We start from the raw sequence: 17632 nt of genomic DNA on the forward strand, positions 1-17632 counted from the left end.
GCGGCGTGGAGCCGAGATGCTCGGGGGCTGAGGTCACCGGAGGGACCCTCACAGGACCCGCCTTGTTCTCCAGGACAGGAGGGGGTGTGCGGCGGGGGGAGATGCTGGGCCATGGCTGCGGGGCTCCGCTCCCACACAGCTCACCCGCGCTCGCACCCAGGCCAGCCAGGTCATGGGCAAGCCCATCGCCCCCAGCCTCCCCAGGCAGCTGCCTGGTGTTGGCCGGCAGCAGCAAGCCGGGGCAGGCAGCAGCTTCAAGGAGTCCCCAGCTCCGGCCACCGGCACCCAGCAGGATCAGCCTTTCCCAGCCCTGCTCCATCCAGACCAAAGACCCACATCTGTGGAATATCCTTTCCACCTCCACTCTGTATCCCATGCACTTATTATTGTCCTTATTAAAGCAGTTTTGATACTAACTTCTCCTCTGGTGCCTCCCCCCTCAGCTGCAGTGATTTTATCATACTCCTTGCTATGTCTGCCAGTGTCCCAGCTGCAAATCCCATCCTCTCCACTCTCAGCAAGATTTTCCAGCACCTCTGGGATCCCTGGATTAACTAGCCCAGTACTTTGACACACACCATGGCTAACACACAAAGCGATCTCCTACCCACCCAGCCCCGCGTAGCACACGGTAGGGTGCAAAGCTTCCTCTCCAGCCCGGCAACAATTCATTTGGAGCCTGAAGCAGATTGGTCCCCTTCCCAAAGCTGGCTTGGCTCCAGCCCTTCCAGCCCATCAGACCTCCTCTGCCTGTGCGCTCAGGCAGCAGCAAGTCCCGTGGGTTGGGCAGCGAGGAAGAGGAGAGGGAGGGCAGGGGCTCTGCCACCTTGCCGTGGACCCGGCTTCTCCATAAGATGCTCTTCTACTCTGCTCTCCTCCCACCCAGCCTAAAGCGCCCCCATGTTTGCTGTCACACATTGGTCTCAGTTAAGGCTGGTGGGACACTTTGTAATTAGAGCAGCAGCATCTGATAATCAGCACTAATTGCCTGTAGTCCCATGCAAGGGACAGAGACTGGGAGGTGCTGAGCCACATAACCCAGCCCACACCCTGTTCTCACTCTCCACTGCCTTCCCCTGCCTCACTTTCACTGAGTAGGGTTCAGTCTGGAAATATCAGAGTAATGGGTAACCCGTCTGGAATGTGCCAGCACATCAGAGCAGTGAGATAAGAGGGAAAGTCAGAGACCACTCCTTATCACTGGCAGGGATGCTGGCTCAGGGATACACGTGTGCTGCCTTCTCCGTGCCACCACTTCGCATGGTACCGCTCCCACGGGAGGGCAAGGCACCCCTTCCTCCTGCCCTCTGGCTGCAAGGGCAGCCAGGAGGAACCCATCAAACCCATGCCCCAAGGTTCCCAAACCTAATATTTAATTATGCGCTTTTGTGGCACCAAATGCCACGTCAAATGCCACATCACTCACGTGAGTGCTTTTCTTCCCCTTCCTCCCTCCCTCCCTCCCTCCCTCCCTCCAACTCGGGTGCAGGAAGAAATAGTGCATTGTGAAGAGATTACACAACCATTTCCCGAGCAATCACATAGTGTCCTCCTGAACCCCACCCGCAGCCTGCTTTGCCCTGCCTACCCCACGTCCTGGTCTGACCTGGAAAAGCACCTGGCATTATAGAATCATAGAATCGTCTAGGTTGGAAAAGACCTTCAAGGTCATCAAGTCCAACCGTTAACATAACACTGCCACCCCACCACTAAACCATGTCCCTAAGCACCTCGCCTACCCGTCTTTTAGATACCTCCAGGGATGGGGGCACTATCCAAGAGCCATTTCCATCCAACAAGGGCTCCTTTCCTTTCAGTGGAAAAACCTCGGTCTATATCAGTGTCTCGCACAGAGCCACAGATCGCACAGAAGCCAAAGCAGCTGGAGCAAGCAGTCTCCCACTGCTTGCATTTTTATTAGAGCTAGGAAGCAGCACCCATCAATCCAGCTTGAAGGACACAACCCTGAAGCCTCCCTTGACGCTCATGTAGCTGATTTTGTTGTAGCTGTGCCTATTGGGGAACTCCATTTCATGCCCATCTGGTAGCTTCACTTTGAACTTGTCGTCCAGCATTTCAATGATGATCTGGGAGAAAAGAGGGGAGGAAGGGCAGGAATTGGGGACAAGGAGGAGATTAGGAGGTGAGCATCCAGGCGAAAGGCCTGACTGTTACACGTGAAGGTCAGACTTGGTCCCTACAGCTCTAGGCAAGGTGCTGGGGGTTGAGCTAATGGTGATGCAGGAAACAAGCTGTTGATATCAAGGGTCTGAGCTGGTAGCTAGACTATAACCTGGGGACAGGATCTCTCCTGGAGCTGCTTCAGATATTCGGATTGTAAACTCAGAGCAGTTAAATCCAAGTACATCTTTATACACCACATGGCTTAGATCTGCTCTGAACAGGGCAGAATAAACCTGACATCCCAATGCCCTCAGCAGCTCACCACGATGTGGAAAAAGGAGCTTTGCTGATAAACATGCACAAGCAGACAGGACAAGAATGCATCGCTGATCATTCCCCAAAGCCATAACCTCGCCACCCCTTCCTCAAGAGCCAGCCATGACCGAGGAAACAAGCTTCCTCTCCACAGCAATAGGAACAGGACTGCTCCTAAATTCAGGCCTGTTAACATCTCCGGACATCAGATGGGGTGAGGCAGCAACTAGGACAGCATCTCCAGCAGGAGGAGAGGGAGGACAGATTGGCAGCGTAGATCCAGGAGCAGTGAGGACAGAAGAGCTGAGGGGAGAGGGGTTTGGACATTGCTCCAAATTCTGGGTTGCCTTAAAGCCCATGTTTGCATAGGAGGGAATTAGGGAGAGAAATAAGGTAGACAGCAGCAAGATCCTGCTTCTTGGAGACGCCCTTCACCTATATGCATGCCCCTGGTACACTCATTTGCTGGGCAGGTATGGGGGCAGGAAGCATTTATAAAGACTGAGACAGACAGGGCTCATGCAAAGTTCCCAGAGGAAGCATTAGGGTTTTGAAAGAAGAGTGGAAATGGCAATCAGGACCAAAAACCCAGAGGATGAGAGGCTGTTGGGAGGGAGCAGGAGGCATTAGATGGGACTGGGAGGAGTAGGGTATGGGAATCTGCTAACCAGGGCTTTCCCCCCAACACCCTCCCACACTCACACAATCCCATGCTGACACAGACCCCTCACCTTGACAGTAGAGCCCCTGGAGAAAGGGAGGTGGTTTTCACAATGCTCTTCCTGCCAGACAGTGGAGCACTTGGAGTTGCAGATGATGACAGACTCATTGAAGCGGGGACTGAAGTGAAATGCCAGATCTGAGGATTTGCAGCCGAGATTGATGCTGAAGCTGTGGGTGAACAGGAGGACGGTCAGCCGCATGGGCAGGACGGGGTCTTGGAAGACCTGAGAGCTGAAACACAGCTCTGCACCCAATTCCTCCATCAGCATTGCAGGTGCTTGATGTCCCCTGTTTCCTCATTCTGCTTGGGAACCGGTGGGATTTGCACAGGGGTGGCATAGGTGCTCCCCTAACACTGAGCTATGCTCACACTTTTTGTACCTGGCAACCTTGGAAAATCACCTCCCTTTGCAGCCCACCTTCAGTCCTGGCAAGTCAAGGTGGTTTCTTTGTACTTACCTGTCAGCATCTTCGGATATCTTGCCCTTGACCTTCAGGGTGTCCCCAATCTTCATCTCCAGGTTGAAGATTTCAAATTTTTCCTAAGACAGACAGACAGAAAAACAGATTGCAGGGCCCCTTCAGCCATTCCTCCCCTGCCACCACAAGTAAGAGGGTGCTGCTTGGAGAAGGTGCCCCAACTGGAAGAACATCTACTGCTCTCAGCTGGTGTTTCTCTCATGGCCAACAAACCTCCATGCTGGAGGTCTTCCATGGGCTTCTCACTCAGTGAGGGAAGAGTGGGCTGAGTGAAGCGAGCGAGAAAAAGACATCAAACAGAGAAGGGATGAAAGCAGGCTTGTCCTCAGCAGAAGGAAAGAGAGCATGATAGCAGAGGTACAAAGAGGGTTAAGGCAGAGAGACACAACCAAGAGTTTGGTGGGCAGCATCGCCTGCAGCCCAAGAAATACAAGTGGTGAGAGCAGAGGTGGCTCTGGCTTGCCAACCCCTCACTCAGCCTTGCTGAGCTGGGGACCCTGGGTGACAGAGGACAGGAGCAGCAGTCCTTACAGCCATCTTCCTCAGAGGGCAGAGTAACCAGGGAGGGAGCCACCAGCAGTTTAGCTCTGAAATGCTTTGCACAGAGTACCTTATATCCCTAGACTTCCTTGTGGCTTACACATTAACAGCAAAGCCACACCAACTGCTATTAAGACTTTGATCCAAGGAAACAGCTGCCCCTTATGTACACTTACTCTCATTAGGGGCTTAACCAATTCCCAGCCTCCCCAGTGGAGGGACCACCACACACAGCCCTTAGGGGTGCTACTCCAGCCACCACGTAGGACAAGCGTCTTCCCAGCTGGCCACAGAGGTGTGACCACCATGTTAATTTCTTTTCTGCATGTAACAGCTCAGCCAAAAGCATCCCAGCTCCTTCCTTTTGTGGCGGGGGCAGCCCACAAAATCCACACCAGCACACCAAAATGGTCCCCACCATCCCTCCCCACAGTGCTCTGAAGAAGGGCTCCAAGGGGCTTGGAGGAGCTATGAACAGTCCTTTGCAGGAGTGACAGGAGTGGCATCCCAGTTCCTTCCCTTCTTGTGGTTCTAGATTGAGCCTCAGCTGCGTGGATTGCACTACCAATACATGGGAGCTCTCTGCAGCTCCCCACCCCAGCTCCATCCAGACCCAGACCTTTTAGTTTGAGGAGCCATGCACATCAGGTTCAATAGCCCCATCCTCCCTAACCCTGAAACACAGGAATGCTGTCCTCACAGGGGAGCATCACCCCTGCTGTCTTCTTCCCAGGTAGGAGCTACGAGTGAGTAGTCAGTGTCCCAGATTTGTTTGAACAAATTGGTGGTGTTTTGCCAGCAGCCTCTCAGCCCCGCTCCCAAACCCTGCAGAGAGCAGCTGAGTACAGTCATCCTGCTGCTGCACAGACAGCTGGGAGACAGCTTCTGCCTTTCCCCAAAACCTCCTGAAGCAAGCAGATATGAGTGTTGATAAGCACTCCTTCCCCAGAGGTGTTTCCTGTTAGCAGAGGGTCATAAATCCCAGCAGGCTTGGGAAATTTGTTTGCTGTTGAGGTCACTGTTGGTGAAACCTCCCGGGGCTGAGCGTGGAGCTAGCAGGAGCAGGTGCTGGGGATGGTGGTTTCTGCATTGGGTCTCTTTCCCAGCATGCTGCTGTGTCCCACCTTCACATCACCCTGCTCCCCCGCAGCCATCCCAGGAAGAACACAGAGCCCAGAGCCCCCCTCTCAAAATACCAGAGCATCCCACTGGCTATGAGAGGTTTCTCTTCCCAGCAACTCACATTGTCCCTTTGCAGGGACAGGGGCAGTACAAAGACGCTGTTTGCATAGCTACCATCAAGGTTAGATATCTGAACTCACTTTAAGTCAGTGGGTAGAAAGAAACACTTCTAGGGCTCAAGAGATTACATCCCAAGACAGACCCTGAACTCGGTCAGAAACATCCTGTCCTACGTGGCTGGCCAAGGTGACACAGGAATGTTGGGGCAGAGACAAGACCCAGGTGCCAGGCCAGTGACGTAGAAGAGCCTTCCCCCCACTTCCCACACAGATCAGACAGAAACATCACACTCACTGGGATTTATTCGCTGATCCCACTGGCAAGAGCATCAGGCTCTGAGGGATGGGGAAAACTACCTGTGCAGAGAGTTATGTGTGGAGTCGCAAGTACCGCGGATGTGAGAATACATGAGGAGGGAGACGAGCAGGAAAGAAGAATGAGCTGCTCAGAGAGAAAGGGGACGTGAGATTTTATGGAGATAACATTAACCCCCCTCCTACAACGCTCAGCAGGGGCGTTCACCCCCCGTCTATTTGCCACTGGGAACAATAGTGGGAAACCAGGCAGCAGCTCTGCCAGCACTGGCGACTTCCTTCGTCTGCAGAGCTGAGCCTCCACATGGTCAGGCACCAGCCCTGCGCAGATGGCCTCTCTCATGCAGGGGTATGACCTCCCCACATAGGGAAGGGCTGAGACTTTAGAAGAGCCGAAATTCTCCAGTGCAATTGGAGGTGGAAACCGGGGTGATGAAAGGAGGGTGAAGGGGGCAGGCTGATACCTCCCTGCAGGCACTGCAAAGCAGAAAGCCTGAGGAAACAGTGATATGATGGGAACATAAATCCCAAAGAAAGAGGAAATCTGGGCAAAGGGCATCTGCAAAGGAGGTGGAGGGTCTGTGCAATGAGGAAAATATAGGCAATGGTTGTGGAAGCTGGCAGGCAGTGATGCAAGGGATCCAGGAACCCTTCACCCCCAGAGAGATGACCCTATAATAGGGAACCTGCCTGGGAGTGCTTCTCCAGGGCCCCCATATAGGTGTTCATCCAGAGGGCAGTTGGTCTTTACTGGCGTGGGATGCCCACATTCCCACCATTGGCACCAGAGAAGGCTTTGCTGCATTTCCAGAGGGTGCCTTGGGACAGCAGAGACCCAACAAGCAGTCACTGGCACGAGGGTGGGGGCCATCCAACAGGGAGCAGGCAGGCCTGCAATTTTATATGGAGAAAACAACAACAACAACAATGACATTTCAAGGCAGGAATAGAACACTGCAACCACGTCAGCTTTCAGTCAGAAGGGTGGCAGGGCAGGTCCTCTGCAGAGTGCTTTCACCCCATGAAACGTGGCAGCTCCACTTGCAGAGATCCCATAAGGTAAGTTTTGGGGTTAACAGTCCTTCCCAGCCTTCCTGCTAATCCCAGGGAGATCTCAGGCCACCAGGAGCACCCATGGGATCTCAGGACCCTCGGGGTGGCTCCAGACAGCAAGACATCACATACCATAGCCTAGAGCCACCACCGCTACCACAGGGCACCCACACAGCTGTTGAGAACAAACTGAATGCCACCCTCCCCAACAGGCTGCCAAGATCCTGGGCAGCATCATTGCTGGCAGCAGTATTTATTTTGTTTTCTTACTCGGGCAGGAGATAAGCCAGCTAGGTGTGAAGCCCTGAGAAAAACCACAGCCTTCCCCACTTCCCAGCCAATGTAGCCCAACCACCCTAGCTGTGAGAGGTTTCTCAGGGACTTTTGTGGCAGGGGGCAGCCCCCAAAATCCACACCAGCACTTGAAAATGGTCCCCACCATCCCTCCCAACAGTGGTCTGAGGAAAGGCTTCAAGGGGCTCAGGAAGCCAGGGCAGCCAACACGTCCTCTCTAGATGACAGAAGCCTGCAGGAGTGACACAGGTCTCACCAGATGTGATGCTCAGCCCAGAAGGGAAGAGGGAGAGGGGAAGGCGAGGTGGCCATGCCGGCTGCAGGAACGTCTCAAACCAAGTCCTGTAAGAAAAGGCAAGGGATCCCCTTAGCACCCTAACAAATGCTGTGCTAATTAGAGGCACCAGAGGAGGACACCGGTGGGGGGGGAAAGGTGCCTGTTCCATTTTGCACTCAAGGCACCAGGGAGCCTGTGCTGTGGACCAGGCATCAGCATCCGCTCAAGGCAAAGGGAGCTGGAGAGAGCAACCGTGCATTCTTTCTCGGAGTAGCAGCTGCTCACTCTGCTATTATTTCCTACTGCTTCATATAATTTGTACTCCACAGCAAGCTATTGTCCCTCTCCACTGGCTATTTATTTCCTTGAATAGCCTCTGGGGAAGGATTTCAGTGCAGGAGTAAAGAAAAAAGAAAAACTCCACACAATAAATATCAAGCGGTGACCTGATTTAAACCGTGTTCTCTGACCTCATCTGGGCCCTGGTTGTGGTTCCTCCTGCCAGTTGCGATTAAGCCTGTTTCTGACTTGGTTTCCCCCTCTTATGAAGCCTAGTGGGAATGCTCCCTGCCTTAGAGGGCTGTGGGGTGGATTTCAAGAAGCTGAGCTTTGGATTTTCAGGACAGGACCAAGAGGCTTCCATCACCTCCTGATGGAGCTGCTCAGAGCTCCTCCTGACGGTCACAAAAATTCCCAGATAAGTTTGAAAGGACTGGCTTCCCCCTTTAGTCGAGAGATGTTGGTTTGCCTCTCAGCAGATAGTGCTGCAACCTTCACCCAAGCAATCCCTAAGCTCTGAAAGCCAGCCAGCTTCCTAACGGAGGACGACCAAGAGAACAAAAAGTACTTACCTCAGCCAAACATTGAGGTAAGCAGGAGACTGGATAAGCAGGTCTGGGGATCTGGAGGGTGTGTAACAGGAGAGGATTGTCCAGGAGATGCAGGAGAAGCCAAGGCTGAGCACAAGGAAACTGGTGCCCATGAGCACTAACCTCCTGCCTGAGAGGTTAACCAGAGTGGGATGGCTCCTCTAGGGAAGGCATTGAAGTCTCCGCATTTGGATCAACTAAAATGGGAAGGAATAAAGGACTGGAGGTGAATCTCCTGCCACCCCTCATGCCCCAGCTCCCTGACAGTGCATCACTCGGAGCCCCTGTGGAAAGTATGGAAGTAGTATCCATGCTCTGAACCTGGAGGCAAGGGATTAGAGGCCATCAGCCTCCAGCAGGCTCTCCACCAGCACCACCCCCATTCATCTGCAGGGTGCAATTTCTCTTCCTTAGGATGTGGGGAATAAGGAAGAGGAAGGACAAACCCATCTGAAGAGCTAAAATGTGGGAAAAAGCACCTTTCTTCAGAGCTAGGGGCAGCAGTGGAGGGAACCTGCACCAAGCAGTGGGGCAGATCAAGAGCACAGGGGAGGGACGTAGCCTCAGACTCCATCTCTCTCCCTACCCTATCAGAAAGGTGGTGGTGCCAGAGTGACTGGCATCCTCCATCTCCATGGGGAGCTCTAATGTGCTCTGATGGATGGTTTCCATCCCCAGGGCCAAGTTATGTCCTTATACTTTTGCAGGGGACATCCCTCTCTGGCAGTTCTGAAGTCTGTGGCAACACTTTTGTGTGCTATGACTTGTGCACAGAGAAGGGAGGAAGGTAGTTCATGTGCATGGGAGCTGGCTCATAAGGCACCAGGGCCATTTCATCAAACCAAGCAGCCAGATGGGTCCTCAGCTTGCCTGAGGGGCAGGAGAATGAACCAAACCAGCAGAGGATGGGGAAGGGAGGTCAGAGGACTGATTACACGCCACCCAGTTCCATTTCCAGCCTTCATTTCTCTAATTCTTTCCCTCATGGGGGCATGCCAGGAATGTGGGTTGTGGGAAAGGCTTTCGAAAACACGCCTTAAGATAAAAATGCACTTGTGTTGAAAGCTTCCGAAAGAGAAGATGCATAGAAGGCTCGTGGCTTCCCCCTCTCTCAGACTTCTGGGACCTCCCAGCTTTACCCAAACTTGCTGGATGAGATATTAATAGCTTAATGGGAAAAGGATCTTCCAAAGAGCTCTCCACAAAGGATCAGCTTCATGAGGTCCTATGCTCCACTTACATCTTGCACCAAAAGCTTAAGATCTCCAACAGCTTTACCTTACCATTGAGTAAGGAAGATGGCAGCCCCCTCATCTTGCACATGGGGAAAATTGGCACAGATACCCAAGTTCACATCCAAAAAAACCCTCTTCTTGTTTAGATTCTCATCTTAAAGCTCTCATGGACAGATTTAAAAATAAAAATAAATAAATAATCCAGCTTTGCAAACTAGAAAGATAGAAGGCCCTGGAGGCTAAAAGGATGTGGGGTCTCCCTTGGCTAATGCAGCTCGAGTATCAGAGATGCCTATCTCTCACCACACTATCTACTATCAGTAGGAGGTACTGAGGCATTCAGTGCCTCTGAAAAAAAAACCTAGCCCTTGGGTGGGTCCAATTAAGTCCGAAAACCAGAGGCATTCAAAATGAGCAGACACCTTCCAACAGTGGAAGCCAGGGGACTTCCCAGATGCCCCAAGCCCAACTCCCCTGACTTCATGAGGACCATTTCCCACAACAAAGACAGCGTGAGGCCAGCTGGCTGGAACTCGAATAAGCAAAAAAGAAACGCAGCGTTGCGCCATACACAAAAGGTCCATGGGGACCTCCTTCCATTGAGCTCTGAGCAGCCATCCTGGATTCAACCCGACAGGACAGTAAGGGCATGCAGAGAGAGTGACTGCCGAGTCCCCGCCTGCAGCGGTCCATCCCGCACAGGGAGAACAAGGCTGCCTGCACTGAGTGACTCGCTTTGAGTGTGTTTCTCACGGGCTCCAGTGCTGAGCCCAGGCGGGTTGGACAACTCTGAGGACTTGCAGGAATCCTTCAGACAAGCAGAATCCGTCTGAGTCACACACACGAGGCGTGATGCCAAGGGTGGCTCATCCACTGGAAAAAAAAAAAAAAAAAAAAAAAAAAGAAAGAAATGCTAAGGGAGAAATAGCAAGTTTTGAAAAGCCACAAGAATTAACAGCTCATGGGCTGGAAAGAAGGGGACCAAAAAAAACCAGGTCTCTTCTCCCATGCTCACGTCACTAAAGCCAAGTATCCCTCATCCCCACCAGGAAGCAGCAAGCCAGCTTACCACCCATCAGCTTTGAGGGGGTCCAAAGGGGCGATCCACCCTGGATCTAAGGCTGTGGCTGAGGTCTGCAGAGGAAGGGGTTGTCAAGTCAAAACTATCTGTTGCTCCAAAATCAGCTTTAACAAACTCCCTTTGATGGCCCTGCAAAATGAAACAGTAAAAACCAAACCAGATGGAAAGGGGAAAGAAAAGCTGCCAAAAAAAGGGAATCCAAATCCCCAAATGACTGACTCAGTGCAGGAAATGGGCATCTAAAGAGGGAACTGCAGGCATCTGAAGGAGACCTAAGAAAAGACCAGGCCCACAAAATCAACTCTCCCTGTTCCTCTCCTCCCCTCTTCCAGAGGGAAGGGCACCAGAAATACATGAATCCATGGACCTTCAGAGTGAGCCACAGGGAAAAGAGCTGAGCCTGACCTGCTGCAGAAGCTCCAAGGACAACCAAAGTGTAGACAAGGTCCCAACTCTCACCAGCATGAGAAGTGCTAAGTTACTTTTTCCCTGCTTCCCAGTGAGGAGCTACAGCCACAGCCTTGCTTAGAGTTGCCACTGGGGTGAAGGAGCTTTCAAAGCCAGCACCTGAGCCTGCTGGGTCACGGCGCTGCCCAGAGATGTTTCATCTCCACACGGTACCCCAGGGAGCAGGGCAGCAGTTGCTTTGCACTGCTGGGATGTCTCGTCTCCCTTTCCAGCGCTACACTGGGCACCAAGGGACAGCTCGTGCATTTGAGGACACCCTGTTTTGCCAACCAGTCCCATATGGGCACCCTGTCCCTCCTCCGGACTGCTCCTGTGAGCCTCTACTCCTGTTCCTGACCCATCCCACGTAGCCAGTAGTACATAAGCCCTCACTTGACCACAGTGGATGTTTATTTTGCATTCCCAGCAGTCATGCTAGGCTGTTTGTTCTCTCTGGCTCTCTTTCTCTTCCCTCCAGATTGTGCCTCTTCCTGCTGTCCTTATTTTCCCCACCACTGGCAACATACCCCAGCCAGAACCTGGCTGTGTCTCTCTGGCTGCCCCCTGGTTTCTTCACGCTGGTTCTCCCCCAAGAGGCCCCTGCCAGCAGCGAAGCAGTCAGATTCCTGGATGGAGAATGCTTGCTCCCAAGAGGGGAAAAGGGTATTGCGAACTAAATGCTTTGAACGCGACTCACGTCGGACAAATCTTATCATATCCCAGGCTGAATAGCCCCGAACACATTGCCATTCACGGCACGACAGACAGACTTGCCAAGCCAGGAGATCTCAGAAGAACAATGGGAAGAGGACTGGTGGCTGCAACCGCCAGGCAAGCTCCCACCCGCACGCAGATAGCTTATCTCTTCTTTCAAGATGGGACACGCATCAATGTCTGCTGCACAACAGCAGGGAAAAGCTAGTGGAGACCTGCTCTCTGGTCCAGAACGTGCACGTAGCACTCCTTACAACACTGTCCCTGAGGAACATCTCTATTGCTCACTTGGTCTCATTAGGAAAGGGCTGGGAATCTTTCCTGAACAGCTCTGGCAGAGATGCAGCTCCCCAGGGACCCAGCTCAGGATGAGCTGAAGAGTGCATAGGGCCAGATCCAGACACCAGCAAGCATCTGGCCAGCTGCAGGAGCAGCATGGCAGCTAGAGGATGGCTAGAGGGAAGAGGTCTCATAGCCCTCTCTTAAGCCATGCTGAGACGCTGTTGGTTTTAACCCCATCGACTCCCAGCATGTATCCTCCTCCCGAAATTCAGCCAGAGCACCACTACGGGGAGGCGAGCTACTTAAGATGCAAAGCTACTCTGTGTGAGGAGGGAGGTGGAAAGAGGAGCAGCCTCTGCTGGGAGCATCTCCTCCTTCTGCACAGAAGAGAGGGACTCAGGCTGCAAATCGTGAACGGCAAAGGTGCAATGTGGCTGCAGTGAGACCCAGAACACAGGCACTGCCTTCAAAACATCCTCTGGGCTGAGGGGAACAGCATGACACACAAATGCAGCCCCCCCCGCCCCCCAGGCAGAGGCCATTCAGGTGCACCCAGAGGCATGCATCTGATCCTTCTCCTTGCTGGGGGACTCATCTGTCAGCAGCACATTAAATGGGGGATACATGAGCTCTGCTCCCTGAGTGAGTTCCCAAACCTGATGCAGTTTGGGGTAGCAGGGGAAACAGGACAGAGCTACGTGTGTATGGGAAGCCCTTACAGAATCGTGTGCTCTGTGGGCAACATCATGGGCTTCTCGTTCTGCCTGCCCAAGGCAGGAAAGCCGGAGGGGCAAATTCAAGGTGTCTGTGCACCCAGGCCTGTCTGATCCCCTGCACCAAGGTGCTGGCCCCCACATGTTCAGGCAACGTTTCCTCATAGCATCTCTCGCACCCCACAAGGCAGGGGGTCAAACGCGGCCAATGATGCATAGCATGGGGTGTAGGACACTGAGTCACAACCCTGGGTTCAGCCATGCCCAGCAGACAGAGCGTTTCCCAGTTTCAGTCTGGCACACACACTCTCACCCCACACGCTCACCTATGACCTGTTGCGTGACACTTCCCACCTTCAGAGAGGGAAAAAGTGGAAAATTACGGGGTAAACATGCAGGCTGCAGGGGGACTGCACTTCAAAAGCCTGCCTTCAGAGGGACCTGGGCTTACAGGGCGCAGCTGTTTCGCTCTTGGCCCCGAAAGCAAGGAGCAGGGCACAGCTCTCCTCCCATGCGGCACTGCTAGCTGGTACAGCCCAAAACCACGCCAGGGAGGGTGCTAACAACCGCACGGCGTGAGCCATCATCCCGAGGCAGCGCTCAGGCCTGGCCCTGCTCCTGTGGCATTTACCAAGACAGACAAAGCCAGAGGGACCAGAAAGGAGCCTAGGAAAAGGCCAGGTTCACCCTTGAGAAATCTGCATACGCAGACTCTGCGTCTCCCTCCTCCTCCTGGGTCGCAGTTTTCTTTTTATTCCTAACCACACGCCTGGCACTGGGTTCACTCTGCCCTGCTGCTCCTCACCACTGCCAAAAGCGGGGCTGAAGCTGGATGTGGTGCCAAGCGGCAGAGGCCGAGCAGCCAGGCTGGAGGGGAAGAGCCGCCGAGCTGCCTCCTCCTGCCGTTTCACAGTCCGGACTTGAGCCAGTGCTGAAGTTTCCTAAGGAACCTGAGGCAGCTGCAGCCAAAGCAGGATTGCTGGCAATGGGGGATTTTCAAAGCCTGGGCCAAAACCCATCTATTCAAGCTCACCAGCTGCCAAACCCGAGCCAGCTGCACAGCCGAGAGCACGTGCATTCAGCGCCGGAGCACCCTGCAGCGGGAATGCCCCCTCCCTGCGCTGCCTTGTAAAAGAGAGGCTGCACACGGCTGCGTCTCTGAGCTCCCTGGGCGGCTGCTAGGCTACACATCCCCAGCAAACGCTTGACTAAGTCACACTTCGCTGTCGCCGCAATGCAGGGATGTATTCATCATCCAGGCTTGGGGATTTGCTGCAGCTGGGCTCCCTGATTTGCTCCAGGATGCCAAGGTTCGTGTCGCTGATCTCAGCTCGGATCATCCTTAGATGCCCATGAGAAATGCCTTTGCAACAGGATTTTTCTCCTTCTCCCTCCTGCTGTTCTTAGGGCCAAACTGTATCTCAGACCAATCCAGGCTCTTAAACCATTGTTTTCCCCCAATAACTTTGCTTTCTAATGACGACCCTTCCATCTGCTAGCGATAACACAGCAAGTCAGGGCTACAGCAAGAACGGGTGAATCTTATCCCCTTCTCAAGCGTCTCTCTCGACCCCTAAATCCTGCGTGCACTGCATTGGTAGCAGATCTGTTCCAGTCTGGAGCTGATCTCACCAGCCGTGAGGTGAATGACTTCATCAAGGCTCCCCCTTGCGGGCTCAGGGCCTTTGATGCTTGCTTCAGTCCCCTAAATTTAAGCAGCACTCTCTAACCCAGCAGGTTTTCCTCTCCCTGTTTTGTTTTTGGCTTATCCAGACACATAACCCATAAGCCCCCAAGCCGTGGCTGTGACTAGGGCTTCTGCCCCATTGCTGTTCTTGCATCTTTGCTTGCTGCCAATACTGTTCCTCAGCAGCAAGAGCGTTCCCGTGTTCTCAGATCATCCCCTGACGCCCTTGGGAAGACGCCATCAGCAACAGCAGATCCAGCCGAGCCTTCCCCAGGGGGTAAGGAGGCACCCCCCACTCCCTGTGCTGGCCAGGAGGGCACTGCTGCCTGCTCAGTCGAGGGATCAAGACACCCCCTGAGCTGCCCCGTCTGGAAGGAGGGCTGGAACACAAGGAAGCCACCAGCCACACAGCTCACCTCTACCTCTGGTATTCACTTCTCTCGCTTGCTTGTCTCGCCAAGCCAGTTGCTCTAATGACAGAAGCAAGGTGGAAAATAAATTTACAGAGGTCAAGGCAATTCCCCAAAGGAAGCAAGTGCAATTATCCCCATGCTAACAAGCAGGGAAACTGAGGCAGCGAGCACAGATAAGCATTTCCTTGAGTCTTGCTCCAAGACATGTTTAATTGCAGAAATCTAACCTGCAGGTTTTCTGATGCCTTACCCAGCATCCTGTTTCCTCATTCTGCTCCTGTAGTTGTAGAAGGATGCCTTTGATCACTGGGGACAGGTGAAAAAAAAAATAAAAAAAAGGAAACACTGAAAGAAATGGAAGGGAGCAATCCTGGTGGATGACTGCATACCACAAGAAAGTGCTGCATATGAAAGGGAAGGAGACATTTCCTATGAGATTAAAGGAGCTCAACCTGCTCCCCCTCTAGAGAAGTATGCAACTCTATACTTGCCTCTCTAATTGCAACCCTCCCCTGGGAAAGGTGCTTGAAAGTATTGCAAAACAAAGATGAGCCAAGGTCAGGGAATAGCAGGGCTGCAAATCCAGAGGATTGCGTAAGAGGTGCGTGATCCGACGTAATGTCAGGAGAGGTGCTGCCAGCCCTGTGCTAAGAGAAAGTAGCAGAGGTAAAACTGAGCCAAAATCCCAGGAACTGGCTGCTGCAAGTCAGCCGGAGCAGGAGAACAAGAAAAGGGAACAGAAGACCACAGTACCGAGCTTCAGGAAAGCGAAGGTCTCTGGCAGAACGCCTTGCCAAGGAAAGAGGAATGTGACAGAGGAAAGGGAACCTGGCATCACGGGCCAGAGCCGACAACCCAGCAGGAAGCGCACAAAAGCTCTTGCTGCTGCACACAAGCGCATCTGAAAAACATTGCAGGGTTCGCATAAACACACAAGGCAGAAAAACCAAACAAACATCGGGACAGAGTGAGGGTGACGGGGCGGTTCTGGCTGGCTGAAGACGACCCGGTGAGCGGAAAACCCCTCTCCCAGGCGGCCTGGCCGTTCCCGCAAAGCCGCCTTCCCTTCCCGACTGAGGGGGGAACTTGGCCTGTTTTGTGATTCACCTCGACTCTACAGGCAGCAAGAGTGTTTGCTAAGCCCGGGTTGATCAGGCAAGAGCTCACCTGCCTGCTGCTGCTGCTGCCCTCTGCGGGGCAGCCTGCTGCAGGACCTGCCAAACCTGGCATCCAGCACCCCTCTGCCAGCACAAGCTTTCCTTTCGCCCGCACACCAACTAGCCAGGCCTCCGGCTCACGCGTAATCACTTTCCTCTGCAACTGGCTACGAGCTAATTATAGTTCCAGTACTTTCATTCTGGAGCAGTGCTAATTACAACGCAGAGCGATCCAAACCTAGTTTGGGATTCCAGATGTCAGTAAAAATAAATCAAGGGACAGGAGAAAGGTTTTTCCTCACACATCATCCAACCACTGTTGCAGTGAGCGAAATTCAGATCTCTTTTTTTGTTGTTGCTACACTTAGGGTCCTTGTTATACGGAAAGCAGATGTAACCAAAGGGGAAAGAGACTCCTGCATCTATGAGAAATAAAAGTGAGGTTTGAAAGGCCACTGCTGACACAACTGTTATGCATGAGTTCACTTGCCATTGTTTGCAACCAGCCGAAAAGGGGTGCAGCCCTCCATTCATCCTAGGTTTGTGAACCACGGGGTGTTGCCAAAGAGAGGAGAATAAACAACCTCCAGGCTCAGACTGATCGAAACCTGGGCAAAAAGGGGCTGTGAATCACCAAGCTGAAAAAGCACTTCTTCAGAGGCATCGCTTTGTGTGTTGGAGAGAAGAGACGCATGCCTTCTACGCAGATCATACATGACCTAGAAGAGCAGTATCTAGGCCTCCGTCTCCTAAAGATGGCTTAAGGATTCTCAGAAAAATCAAAGAGGTAGTACTGACAGGCAAGGCTGACTCATAAGATTAAAATAACTCATGTAAAACATGCCTGAACACAGCAGAGGGAAGGATGTGGCAATTTTCTATGAAAGGCATTTAAAAAAGGCTTTGTGATGCAAGGCTGTTAACAGTTAAAAAAAAATACTTTCAAGTGCCAAAAAGCACCTTTTAACGGCTAAAAAAAGCCCCCCCCCGCCCCCCAAACAATGGCTATACATAAGGAAAAGACATTAGGTGCGACATCAGGGCAGTTCCCTCGCCTGCCATCTGCGGGATTAGCCCTGTAAATGAGTAACCCAACACAGGACCGCTCTGACTCAGACCTCTGTCTCCAGGATGAGGCACTTCAAGGCTGAACAGGCTGCATCATACATGCACTCTTATCACGGAGGCTCCAGCAGGCCCAGCCCCAGCAGATGGCTTTGAGCATCAGCACAGATGTGGTGCACTGGGGAACTCTTCAAACAGGTGGAGGCGTACACTCCCTGAAGGTCAAGGAGTTGGCACCTTTCACTGACATTCTTTAAAAATAAAATAAAAAAAACAACAAAAGCAATAAATCACCACAGGGACACACACACACGCTGTTCCTTCCAAGACCAGCAGAGCACAGAAAAAATAAGCAGTATTAAGTGACACAGTTAGGACTGGCCTGGATCACCAGAGCCGCAAGGAGAAAGAGGGCAAATGGAGTTTATACTCCTGGAGCCCTTAGTTATATCCATGGCTTCGCCCAACCGCCCGCTCTCAGCCGCTCAGCCAGGCGGGAGGCGGCCGGGCCGGGCCGGGCCCTACCAGGAGCAGACAGGCAACTGCTTAAAGCCGACTCCAACCAGGCCACGGGCGCTCGCATTTATAATGTCTCCTAAATCACTCC

General features: G+C 52.8%; 1 protein-coding gene across 1 annotated transcript; it reads right to left on the minus strand.

The window, feature by feature from the left end:
• Window positions 1–1940: 1940 nt before the first annotated feature.
• On the minus strand, window positions 1941–17585 carry LGALS2 (galectin 2). Its single transcript, XM_035903286.1, has 8 exons — window positions 17079–17585; window positions 10536–10676; window positions 8214–10339; window positions 7231–7427; window positions 6429–6629; window positions 3622–3704; window positions 3171–3330; window positions 1941–2087 (listed from the first exon to the last, which is right to left on the minus strand). Exons 5-8 carry the CDS (start codon window positions 6465–6467, stop codon window positions 1941–1943), a joined length of 429 nt encoding a protein of 142 aa, XP_035759179.1. The 5' UTR covers window positions 6468–6629; window positions 7231–7427; window positions 8214–10339; window positions 10536–10676; window positions 17079–17585.
• Between the last annotated feature and the right edge of the window lie 47 nt (window positions 17586–17632).

The sequence above is a fragment of the Egretta garzetta genome, unplaced genomic scaffold (assembly GCF_000687185.1).
Source record: "Egretta garzetta isolate BGI_Z169 unplaced genomic scaffold, ASM68718v1 scaffold51, whole genome shotgun sequence".
Taxonomy (NCBI): domain Eukaryota; kingdom Metazoa; phylum Chordata; class Aves; order Pelecaniformes; family Ardeidae; genus Egretta; species Egretta garzetta.

Coding starts and splice junctions, on each gene's coding strand:
- LGALS2 (XM_035903286.1), bottom strand. CDS start 6,467: ATGAACACCTATATGGGGGCCCTGGAGAAGCACTCCCAG. Junction 3,331..3,621: donor ATATCCGAAGATGCTGACAG/GTAAGTACAAAG, acceptor GTTCACCCACAG/CTTCAGCATCAATCTCGGCT. Junction 2,088..3,170: donor CCAGGGGCTCTACTGTCAAG/GTGAGGGGTCTG, acceptor CTTTTCTCCCAG/ATCATCATTGAAATGCTGGA.